This window comes from Ailuropoda melanoleuca, chromosome 8 (assembly GCF_002007445.2).
Source record: "Ailuropoda melanoleuca isolate Jingjing chromosome 8, ASM200744v2, whole genome shotgun sequence".
Taxonomy (NCBI): Eukaryota; Metazoa; Chordata; class Mammalia; order Carnivora; family Ursidae; genus Ailuropoda; species Ailuropoda melanoleuca.
Genome location: NC_048225.1, coordinates 76,066,723 through 76,079,106, shown reverse-complemented (window position 1 = coordinate 76,079,106; position 12,384 = coordinate 76,066,723). Strand labels below are relative to the sequence as shown.

The window sequence follows — 12,384 nt, the reverse complement described above, 5'->3', positions numbered from 1 at the left end:
CTGCATTTTCAGCAAAATTTGCACATTATTAATTTGCATTAAAAAATAATCAAGCGACTGAGTTCAAATTCTTTGGGGCATGCATGCACTGATTATTTTAAAAATTCCTACCTGATTTCCAATTGTGTTTTTCTTGTGAACCTGACTGCTCCTCTGCTGAGCACTGAGAAAAGCAAAGGAAACCAGAACTGAAGAAACTCATTGAGACTTTTTTTGGAACAAGTAACACATATTAAAATATATACAGGCTTTCAAAATGTATCAACAACTGAGGCAGAGCAAATAACAAATATCCAGGCCAGTTTAATTCTGGAAGCAAAACCAACTCAGGGGAATTAGTACCAATTAACCAACCCAAACCAAAAACATAACATCACTGGGTAAAAAGCTGTATTGCTACATTAATCACATGAGTCTGTGCAAGTATTTGTGATGTCTTAGTAGATATAGAGAATAGTTGCACTGAAAATTAACAGTTAACATTTACTGAGTATATGTTCTAAGAAGTGTTTTACAGGTATTAGTGATTTTGATGTAAATTTTTATTTTAATTCCATGAAGTAGTTACTATGATTCTTCTCATTTTACAGGCAGATAGAATGAGTCACAGAGAAGCAAAGTAGCTTTCCCAAAGTTACTCAGCTAATAAGTGGTAGTACCAAGTAGTCTGATTCCAGATCCCAAACTCTTTGTAATAGTAATCTCACAGCTTTGAATTCTACTACATTCTGACAACTCCTAGAGTGATCTCCAGCTTGGACCTATTTCCCTAATCCCACACTCAAATGTTTTTGACAACTCACTCTCTCCACTTGGATGTATCTAATGGGGATCTCAAACTTAATATGCCAAACCGAACTTGTGATCTCCTCCCTAAAACCTGCTCCACCACAGTTTTCCCCTCTTCAATTAGTAGCAATTCCATATTTCCAAGTGCTCCTTGAGTCGTCTCTCTCACACACACTCCATATCCAATCATGAACAAATGCTATTACCACTACTCTCTAAGATGTATTTAAAATTCAGGGCACCTGGGTGGCTCAGTCAGTTAAGTGTCCCACTCTTGGTTTTGGCTCAGGTCATGATCTCAGGGTGGTGAGATCGAGCCCCACACCAGGCTCCATGCTCAGTGGGGAGTCTGCTGGAGATTATCTCTCTACCTCTCTTCCCCCTGCCCCAACTCATGCGCACATTCTCTCTCTCTCTCAAGTAAATAAATCTTTAAAATAAAATAAAATGTATTTAAAATTAAACATCTGGGGGCGCCTGGGTGGCGCAGCGGTTGGGTGCCTGCCTTTGGCTCAGGGCGTGATCCTGGCGTTATGGGATCGAGCCCCACATCAGGCTCTTCCAATATGAGCCTGCTTCTTCCTCTCCCACTCCCCCTGCTTGTGTTCCCTCTCTCGCTGGCTGTCTCTATCTCTGTCAAATGAATAAATAAATAAAATCTTTAAAAAATAAAATAAATAAAATAAAATTCAACTTCTTAGGGTGCCTCGCTGGCTCAGTCAGTGGACCATGCAACTCTTGATCTCCGGATTGTAGGTTCAAACTGCATGTTGGGTAGAAATTGCTTAAAGATAAAATCTTTTTAAAAAATACATTAATTAATTTAATTAAATAAAATTCAACATCTTTTCACCACCCCCATGGCTACCACATTGATCCAAGCCAGGGTTATCTCTTATTTGTATTGTTATCATTTACTCTGGTCTCTGTTTCCACACTTGTCCCCCTAACATCAATTCTCAACACAGAGGCCAAAGTGATCCTTTTAAAAAGGGGTTCCTTGCCATTCTTCCGCTCAAAACATTCTATACTACTATGCAATACCATTCTACTCAGGGCAAAAGACCTTACAATGGTCCACTGGCCCTACTCAACTGTACCACCCTCTGACTCTTTGAATCATCTACTCTCTCCACCTTGTTCACTGGAGAGATCCAGCCACAATGACTCCTTTCTTTTTTTCGAACCTTCCAAGCACGACCCCATCTCAAAGCCTTTCTGCTGCTACCTGTTCCCTCTGCCTAGAATACTCATTCCCCATACAACTGCGTGACTCTCGACATCACCTTCTTCAAATCTTTGTTCAAATTTATCTTTTCAATGACACCTACCATGATGACCCTATTCAAAATCACATCCCTCCCTTCCTCCAGAACTTTCATCTGCTTTATACTGTTCTATTTTTCTCTATGGCACGTTACACCTTCACACATACTATGTAGTTTACTGATTTTTGTGTATATCTACTTTCTGTCTTCTTCCATTAGAACATAAGCTCCTTGTGAGCAGAGGATTTTGTCTGTTCCATGTCCCCAGTGCCTAGAAACTACTCGGCACATAGTTGGTTTCAATGAGTATCTGTTGAATGAAAAGTCCAATGAAACTGATATCATTATAACACAAGCGCAGAAGGAGTAAGGGCCAGATATGACCCCAGCAATTTAACCCGGAGCCCAGATATTTATGTGCTATGTTCCTCTATTTTTCAAAAGAATGAAGGCTTTCTTTCAGTGGATCCAGGAGTAAACACCTACTGACACAAGAAAACACAAGTCACTGGTAATTCGGAAAAGCAATACTGAACCCTCTCACTAGTTGTTTAATAGTTTATAGAAGCCGTTTTAGAAATTAATGAAATCGTCTAAAATAGAGAAAACGTAGATTAAAGTCATCAATCAACCATTTAAAGTGATGGGATGTTGTGGTTCAGTAGCACATCACAAATCACACACTTAGAGCAGCTGTTCAAAATAGCAATCTTTTGTAATCTACCGTGACGTATTTAGGTGCTTCTCTTCATTCAGTCTCAGGAAGAAACATACGCTACATTCAAATGAGGTTGGGGAAGGCATGAGTGGTAAAAGGGCACACACTATTTGATAACTAAAGATACTTTGTGTACATTTTTTTGTTTGGTTTTTCAATTTGCTAATTTCAGGGTTTGAACTTCTCCGCTCCTCATTGTTTGTTGTTATTTTTCTAGTTTTTAGTTAATTGCTTGCTTCCCTAATCACTATGAAATTCATTTCTTTCCAACCATTTCTTTACATAATCCAAATCTACATTATTCAGGTTTTTGTGATAAGGTTATAAATGAGATAAAGTTTGTGTTAGATTGTGGCTAGGGGTCTGATGTGCCCACGCTGCCCTCTGGCTGCCCACCATGCCCTGAACCATGGAGTGTGTCTAAAGTATTTCTCTTCTGGGGCTTCAGATCTTGGCCATCCTTTCTTTCTCCAGGGCCTGCAGGTTTCTCCTCTTCAGGGAAGAACTGGGACCAGCTACACTTGTACTGTTCATGCCACCTTCATGGCTATGGTCATCCTTTCCAAGTACCATAATTATTGTTTAGGGTTTTCTTAAGGGGAAATGTTTTAAAATAAAGCACTTACTAGTAGTGATAATTTCAAACTATGGTAGACCCACAGGTGTTTAAAGCAGGAAAACTATTGGGGACCCTTGAACTATATGTATATTCCCTTAAAATCACAAAATAGCAGAACATAAAGCAAAGACAGAGATTGATGATGACTCCCTGTGCCACCTTAAGCAAAGAATATGGCCCATACAGACCTCAGTGCCTTATCTATAAAGTGTGAGTGTGTGTGTATGTGTGTGTCTGTGTGTATTTGTGTGTAGACAGAGAGACAGAGACAAGGCGTGGGGGACTAGCTTACCTATTTCTTAGGTTCCTCTTAGATCCAAGATTCCTTGAGATGCAAAGTTATTCTCAGAAGCTTATGACCTACACTATGTAAAGAGACTTTCCACTGACAGAACCTTCATCTACTAAATAATCATTTTTAGGATCTACCATATTCTAAGAATATGAAGGAGGAAAAAGAGATTTATTTTATAATCCAATATCAAGAATTAGTATTAAAATGAATACTATGGGGCAACTGGGTGGCACAGTCAGTTGAGCATCTGACTCTTGGTTTCAGTTCAGGTCATGATCTCAGGGTTGTGCAATTGAGCCCCACATGGGGCTCAGCACTGAGCACAAAGTCTGCTTCAGATTCATTCTCTCCCTCTCCCTCTGCCCTCCCACTCATGCGCTCTCTCTCAAATAAATAATAAATAAATCTTTTTTAAAAAACCCAAATGCTAAATAAACTTTACTTTTGACCGAAAGAATAATCTTTTCATAGCAACTGGCCCCATAAAGACAAGGATACTTATAAAGATGCATTTAGATACTTGAAGTTACTACATAAGAAACATAATAAAAAATAAACTTCTAGTTAGAAAACATTCTTTATCATAATTCTTATATATGCAATGATGATTGAACTAACAGTATTTTAAAATATTTATTTAAAAATGGGAGGACTTCTAAGAAGATAACAGAAGAGGAGGATCCTAAGCTCACTTGATCCAATGAACATATCTAGATAACAGCCACATCAGTGCAACCAAAGCAGAAAATGACCCAAAGAGTGGCAGAATAGACTTTCCACAGTTAATCATACAGAGGAGGTCACATCAAAAAAGGTCAGAGTGGCAAAGGTGGTAGGGAACCAAACTCCTGGTGAGACCAGCCACAAATGGGAGGGACACCACAAGCATGGGGAAGACCTCATACCAGGCACCCCAGGCACAAGGGACCTGCACTAATAATACAAGTCCCCATAACATTTGGCTTTGAAAACCTTTGGAGCTTAACTTAATGAGTTTTTTACAGCCAGTGGGGCTTAACTCTGGTACTTTAAAAATCGGCAGGCTCCACCATGGGAGATGTAGAGAGGGACAAGAAACTGAGTTCCTGCCATTAATGAGACAGTACAGCAAATAATTCCACCTAGATAAAGCACAGAAGCAGCAGTTTGAAAAGCACATGGGGTATACAGGAAGGAGATTTATTTACTAATTTCAGAATGCATGCTAGAGGGGCAAAGATCATTAGGAGAATTCTCCAAGAATAAAAGAGCTCACAAGTGCCATTTCTTCCCATGCACCCACCCCCACCCCAAGCCTAGATAGCCAGATACCTGTGGAAAGCAGCTTCAATACCCTCCACCTATCTTGTTGATGCTGTGCATCCCACCCCCACATTCTCCTGCGGATTCACCCCATCTAACCTGCCCCACTCTGCAGGAGTCCCCTCAAAGTGGCTCCTATTGTATCTCATCCTGCAAGCAGCCCCAACAGGAACTGACACCACTCCAAGGTGACTCCTATCCTGATGAGAGGGGAAAATAACCACACACACCAACTACATTGCATCCCAGCCACTTATAACTTATAACTGGCAGTGCAAAGAGAGCACCCTGTTGATCAGTGCATTTGCAGCCCCAGCAGACAGTATGGGGGCAGGTATTTTGGTCTAAATGCCAGCCCCACCCACCAACAAAAACCCCACGGGAGGCAGCACAGGGAGAGAGCCCTGCAGTTTGGGGTCACTTTGCAGCCCTGACAAATAGGCTGAGGGCAGGCCTTTAGTCTGACTGCCCCATTACCCAACTACAAGCCCACAGGGCCCCCTGGCTGGTACTTTAACAGCAGAGGGACTAAATCTTGCCCAGAACAGGTAAAGTAAGACATTGCAGCTGACTGGACTGAAGGCAAAGAAGGCTTAGCCACAACAGTAGGATACATGAAATCCACAGAGGAGACACCCCTGAGGTGCCTGGTTCTGGTGAACAGAGGACCTTGTGCTACAGGGCACCACAGGATCTCTTCCTCATAAAACCACTACTTGCAAGATCCAGGAGACAAAACTGCTTTTCCTAATACATAGAAACAAACACAGACAAAATGAGGAGACAGAGGAATACGTCACAAATTAAAGAATAGGACAAAACCACAGCAACAGAGCTAAATGAAACAAAGACAAGAATATGCTTGATTTAAAAAAAAAATCAAAGTAATGGTCATAAAGATACTTACTGGACTTGAGAAAAGAATGGAGGATCTCAGTGAGACCTTCAACAAAAAGATAGAAAATATAAAAAAGAGCCAATCAGAGATGAAAAACTCAATAAATGAAATTAAAAATACACTACAGGAATCAACAGTTGATTTGAGGAGGCTAAAGAATGGATCAGCAAGCTGGAAGACAGAGTACAGGAAAGAAACCAAACTGAACAGCAAAAAGAAAAAAATTAATGAAAAAATGAGAATAGGTTAAGGGAACTCAGCAACATTATCAAGCATAACAACATTTGCATTATAGGGATCTCGGAAGGAGAAGAAAAGGGAGCAGAAAATTTATTTGAAGAAATAATAGCTGAAAACTTCCCTAATCTGTGGAAGGAAACAGGAGGCACAGAAAGCTCCCAATAAAATCAACCTAAGAAGGCCCACCCAAAGATACATAATAATTAAAATGGCAAAAAGTAGTGATAAAGAAAAAAGTTTAAACATAGCAAGAGAAAAGAAAACAGTTACATACAAGGGAAACCCCATAAGTCCATGAGTTGATTTCTCAGCAGAAACTCTGCAGGGCAGCAGAGAGTGGCATGATATATTCAAAGTGCTGAAAGGAAAAAACCTGCAACCAAACATACTCTACTCAGCAATCATTCAGAATAGAAGGAGAGATAAAGAATTTCCCAGACAGCAAAAGTCAAAGGAGTTCATCACTACTAAACCAGCCTTACAAGAAACATTAAAGGGAATCCTTTGAGTGGAAAGAAAAGGCCATACTCAAGAGTAAGAAAATTGTGAAAGGAAAAAATTTCACAATTAAATACAAACACGATAAAAGTATTAGATTAATCACATATAAAACCACTATGGAGGTTAAAGCACAAAAGCATTAAAATCAGTTATAGCTATAAAAATCAATCAAGAGATTCACAAAATAAGAGGATGTGAGCTATAACATCATATACACGAAACAAGGGAGGGGGAAGAAAAATTTAGTGCTTTTAGGGTGGCTTCACACTTAAATGACCATCAACTTAATATAGACTGCTATATGCACAGGATGTTATATATGAGCCTAAGGGTAACCACAAATTAAAAACCTGTAATAGACATGCAAAAAAATAAAAAGAAGGCAATCCAAGCATATCACTAAAGAAAGACATAAAACCATAAGGGAAGAGAGCAAGAGAAGTAAGGAAAAGGGAAGAACTACAAAAAGAACCATAAAAAAGTAATAAAATGGGAATAAGTGCATATCAATCAATAATTACTTTGAATGTAATGGACTAAATGCTCCAATAAAAAGACACTGGGTGACAGATGGATAAAAAAAAGTAAGACCCATCTATGGGCTACCTACAAGAAACTCACTTCAGACCTAAAGATACATGCAGACTGAAAGTGAAGGGAAGGAAAAAGCATTTACCATGCAAATGGAAGCAAAAAGAAAGCTGGGGTAGCAATATTTTTATCAGACAATATAGATGTTAAAACAAAGACTATAATAAGAGACAAAGAAGGATATTACATAATGATAAAGGCAACAATCCAACACAGGAACAACTAAATACATAAAGCAATCATTAACAGACATAAAGGAAGAAACTGCCAGTAATACAATAGTAGTGAATTTTAATACCCCATTAAAATATATGGATAGATCATCCAGGCAGAATATCAACAAGGAAACAGTGTCTTTGAGTGACACAATAAGCCAAATGGATCTAACAGATAAATTTGAACATTCTATCCAAAAACAGTAGAATACATAATCTTTTCAAGTATACACGAAACATTCTCCAGAATAGATCACATATTAGGCCACAAAACAAGGCTCAACAAATTCAAAAAGATTGAAATCATACCATGGATCTTTTCTGACCACGGTATGAAACTATAAGCCATTCACAAGAAAAAAAGAGTGGAAATAACACAAATACATGGAGGCTAAATAACATGCTACTAAACAATGAATGTGTCAACCAAGAAATCAAAGTGGAAATAAAAAATACATGGAGAGTAATGAAAATGAAATGAAATGAAAATGAAAACACAATTGTTCAAAATCTTTGTGATGCAGCATAAGCTGTTCAGAGAGGGATGATTATAGCAATACAGGCTTACCTCAAGAAGCAAGAAAAATCTCAAATAAGCAACCTAACCTATAGGAGCTAGAAAAAGGAAAACAGAGCCCAAAGCCAGTAGAAGGAAGGAAATAATAAAAATTAGAGCAGAAGCAAATGAAATAGAGACTAAAAAAAAAACAATAAAACAGATTAATGAAACCAGAAACTGGTTCTTGGGAAAAAAATCAACAAAATTCTTTATCTTTAGCCAGACTCATCAAGAAAAAGAGAGAGGTCTCAAATAAATAAAATCAGAAATGAAGAAGGAGAAATGATAATCCACACCACAGAAATAGAAAGGATTACAAAAGAATATTATGAAAAATTATATGCCAACAAATCGGACAACCTACAAGAAATGGATAAATTCCTAGACACATGTAACCTTCCAAAACTGAATCAGAAAGAAACAAAATTAGAACAGATCCATTAACAGCAGTGAAATTGAATCAGTAATAAAAAAAAAAAAACTCCAAACAAACAAAAGTCCAAGACCAGATGGCTTCATAGGTGAATTCTACCAAATATTTAAAGTAGAGTTAATACCTATTCTTCTTAAAATATTCCAAGTAATAGGGGCGCCTGGGTGGCAGCGTTGTTAAGCGTCTGCCTACGGCTCAGGGAGTGATCCCGCCGTTACGCGATCGAGCCCCACATCAGGCTCCTCCTCTATGAGCCTGCTTCTTCCTTTCCCACTCCCCCTGCTTGTGTTCCCTCTCTCACTGTCTCTATCTCTGTCAAATAAATAAATAAAAAATCTTAAAAAAAAATATTCCAAGTAATAGAAGAGGAAGGAAAGCATCCAAATTCATTCTGAGGCCAGCATTACCCTGATACTAAAACTAGATAAAGATACTACAAAAAAAGAAAACCACAGGCCAATATCTCTGATGAACATAGATGCAGAAATCGTCAACAAAATCTTAGCAAAACAAACCTAACAAAACATTAAAAGATCATTCACCATGATCAAGTGGGATTTATTCCAGGGATGCAAGAGTGGTTCAATATTTGCAAGTCAATCAACACAGTACATCACACTGACAAGAGAAAAGAGACAAACCACATAATCACCTCACTAGATGCAGAAAAAGCATTTGACAAACTACAACATCCATTCATGCTAAAAACTCTCAACAAAGCAGATGTAGAGGGAACATACCCCAACATAATAACGGCCTTATATGAAAAACACATAGCTAACATCATAGTGGTGAAAAAACAAGAGCTTGTCTTCTAAGAACAGGAACAAAATCAAGATGTCGACTCTCAGCAATCAGAGAAGAAAAGGAAGTAAAGGGCATCCAAATTGGTAAGGAAGAAATAAAACTGTCACTATTTGCAGATGACATGATACTTTATATAGAAAACCTGAAAGAATCCACCAAAAAACCACTAGAACTAATACATGAATTCACTAGTCTCAGGATACAAAATTAATATATAGAAATCTGTTGTGTTTCTATATGCTAATAATGAAATAGCACAAAGAGAAATTAAGAAAACAAGCCCATTTACAATTGCTCCAAAAAGAAGAAAATACCAGGGTGCCTAGGCGGCTCAGTCAGTTAAGCTTCTGACTCTTGATATGATCTCAGGGTGGAAGCATGGAGCCTGCTTAAGATTCCTTCTCTCCCTCTGCTCCTCCCACCCCCCTCAAAAAATAAAAAATAAAATTAAATACCTAAGAATAAAAAACCAAGGTGATGCTCATGGATTGGAAGAACCAATATTAGTAAAATGTCCATACTACCCAAAGCAATCTACAGATTTCATGCAATCTCTATCAAAATACCAACAGCATTTTTCACAGAACTAGAACAAATGACACTAACATTTGTATGAAATCACAAAGACCCCAAATAGCCAAAGCAATCTTCAGAAAGAAAAACAAAGCTAGAGACATCACAATCCTAGGTTTTAAGATATACTACAAAGCTGTAGAAATCAAAACAGTACAGTACAGGGACAAAAACAGACACATAGATCAATGGAACAGAAAAGAGAGCCCAGAAATACACCCATGCTTTTATTGTCAATTAACCACAAAGAGGAAAGAATATACAATGGGGAAAAGATAGTCTCTTCAACAAATGGCATTGGGAAAACTGGAGAGCTACATATAAAAGAATGAAACTATACCATTTTCTTACATCATACACAAAAATAAACTCAAAATGGTTTAAAGACCTACATGTGAAACCTGAAACCATAAAATTCCTAGAAAAAAAACATAGGACCTAATTTATTTGATATTACAAAATTAAACTATTGGGACTATGCACAGCAAAGGAATCCAACAGCAAAATGAAAAGAAAAACTACTGAATGGGAGGAGATACTGCAAATGATTTATCTGATTAGGGGTACATATACAAAATATATAAAGAATTTATACAACTCAACATCCAAAAACCAAATAATCCAATTTAAAAATGGAAAGAAGACCTGATTAGACATTTTTCCAAAGATATACAGACAGCCAACAGACACATGAAAAGATGCTCAAGATCACTAATAATCAGGGAAATGCAAATCAAAACCACAATGTGGTATCACCTCACACCCGTCAGAATGGCTAAAATCAAAAACAGAAGAAATAACAAGTGCTGGCAAAGATGAAGAGAAAAAGGAAACTTCATGCACTGTTGGTGGGAATGCAACCTGGTACAGCCACTGAGGAAAACAGTATGGAGGTTCCTTAAAATTTTAAAATAGAATTACCATATGATCCAGTAATTCCACTAAAGGGTATTTACCCAACAAAAATGAAAACACAATTTGAAAAGACATACATACCTTTATGTTTATTTCAGCATTATTTACAATAGCCAAGATATGCAAGCAACCCACCTGTCCATAGATAGATGAATGGATAATTAAGATGTAATATATAACACATATAATATAATTATATGTATTGTATATTACATGATAATGTATTATTATACTATATATATTACTATATTATAGTATTTTATACACACACACAGACACACACAATATGGATTATTACTCAGCCATTAAAAAGAATGAAATCTTGTCATTTGCAACAACATGGATGGACTTAGTTATTACACTAACTGAAATAAGTCCATCAGAGAAAGAAAAATACTATATGATTTCACTCATATGTGGAATTTAAGAAACAAAACAAATGAACAAACAAAAGAGACATACAATAAAAAACATTCTTAAATAAAGAGAACCAACTGGTGGTTGCCAGAGGGGAGGCTGGTGGGGGGATGAATGAAACAGATAAAGGGGCTTAAGAGTACACTTATTTTGATGAGCACTGAAAAATGTATAGAACTGTTGAATCAGAAGCCCTCAGTTTGTTTCTCAGAGTCCATAGTCTCTCATGCTTCATTCCCCCTTCTGATTACCCCCCCTTTCTTTATCCCTTTCTTCCCCTACCGATCTTCCTAGGAGGGGGGTGGGGGAATGGGATAGGCTGGTGATGGGTAGTAAGGAGGGCACATATTGCATGGTGCACTGGGTGTTATACGCAACTAATGAATCATCGAATTTTACATCAAAAACCAGGGACGTACTGTATGGTGACTAACATAATATAATAATAATAAAAAAAAGAACTGTTGAATCATTATATTGTATACCTGAAATGAAAATAACACTGTATGCTAAGTATACTTGAATTTTAAAAAATAAACTAAAAAAATTAATGTAATTTAATTTAAAAATATAAATAAATAAAAATAAAAATGTATTCATGGGAAACCATGTAAGGACTTGCAAGTTAAAGCCTTGGCGATAGGTACTTAGTTGGCTACATCTGCAATATTGAAAACATACCTATATATAATGCTTTAATTTGACATAAGTCAAAAGTTTTAGGGCATCAGTTATCTGCAAGGTACTCTGTAGAAGATATAAACACAAATAAGGTATAGTCCTTGTAATCAGAAGCCTCCAATTTACCCAGTGCGGTTAGTGAGATACACAAGACACAAATAACACAGAAAGAATAAACTCCATAAGAATAAATACGTGAAGATGTAACAGAAAGCTAAAAAATAAAGTGCTTCTGTTCCAAATGTACGATATAATTACCTTATATATTCTTATTCTGTGCGTTAATTGTATAAATTCCTATTACACACAAGTCACTGTGGAAGGCTTTGCCAAAGCACTAACACACATAAAACCAAATTAGGTTTATTTAGTTTAATTTTCTGAGACCTGATAACTTTAAAGGTATATAATAAGAGGCTTAAATTTTTGTAAAAATAAGAACACAATGGAATTCATTCAAAGAAAAAACATACTATCTTTTAGCTCAAATTTTTTTTGCAAATTCATTTCTATCCTTGTCCAAGTTCACATACAATAAAAGAGTCAAATAACAAAAGGGTGTG

At 37.0% G+C, this 12,384-nt stretch overlaps 1 protein-coding gene across 9 annotated transcripts in view; it reads right to left on the bottom strand.

Annotated features, from left to right (window-relative positions):
• DNM3 (dynamin 3) overlaps nt 1–12,384 on the bottom strand; it is a 532,818-nt gene that overhangs the window by 292,096 nt on the left and 228,338 nt on the right. For all 9 annotated transcript variants that reach the window (XM_034666734.1, XM_034666737.1, XM_034666735.1 and 6 more), the window contains exon 13: nt 112–163. In XM_034666734.1, the coding sequence (XP_034522625.1) occupies nt 112–163 (52 nt within the window). The remainder of the gene's footprint in view (nt 1–111; nt 164–12,384) is intronic.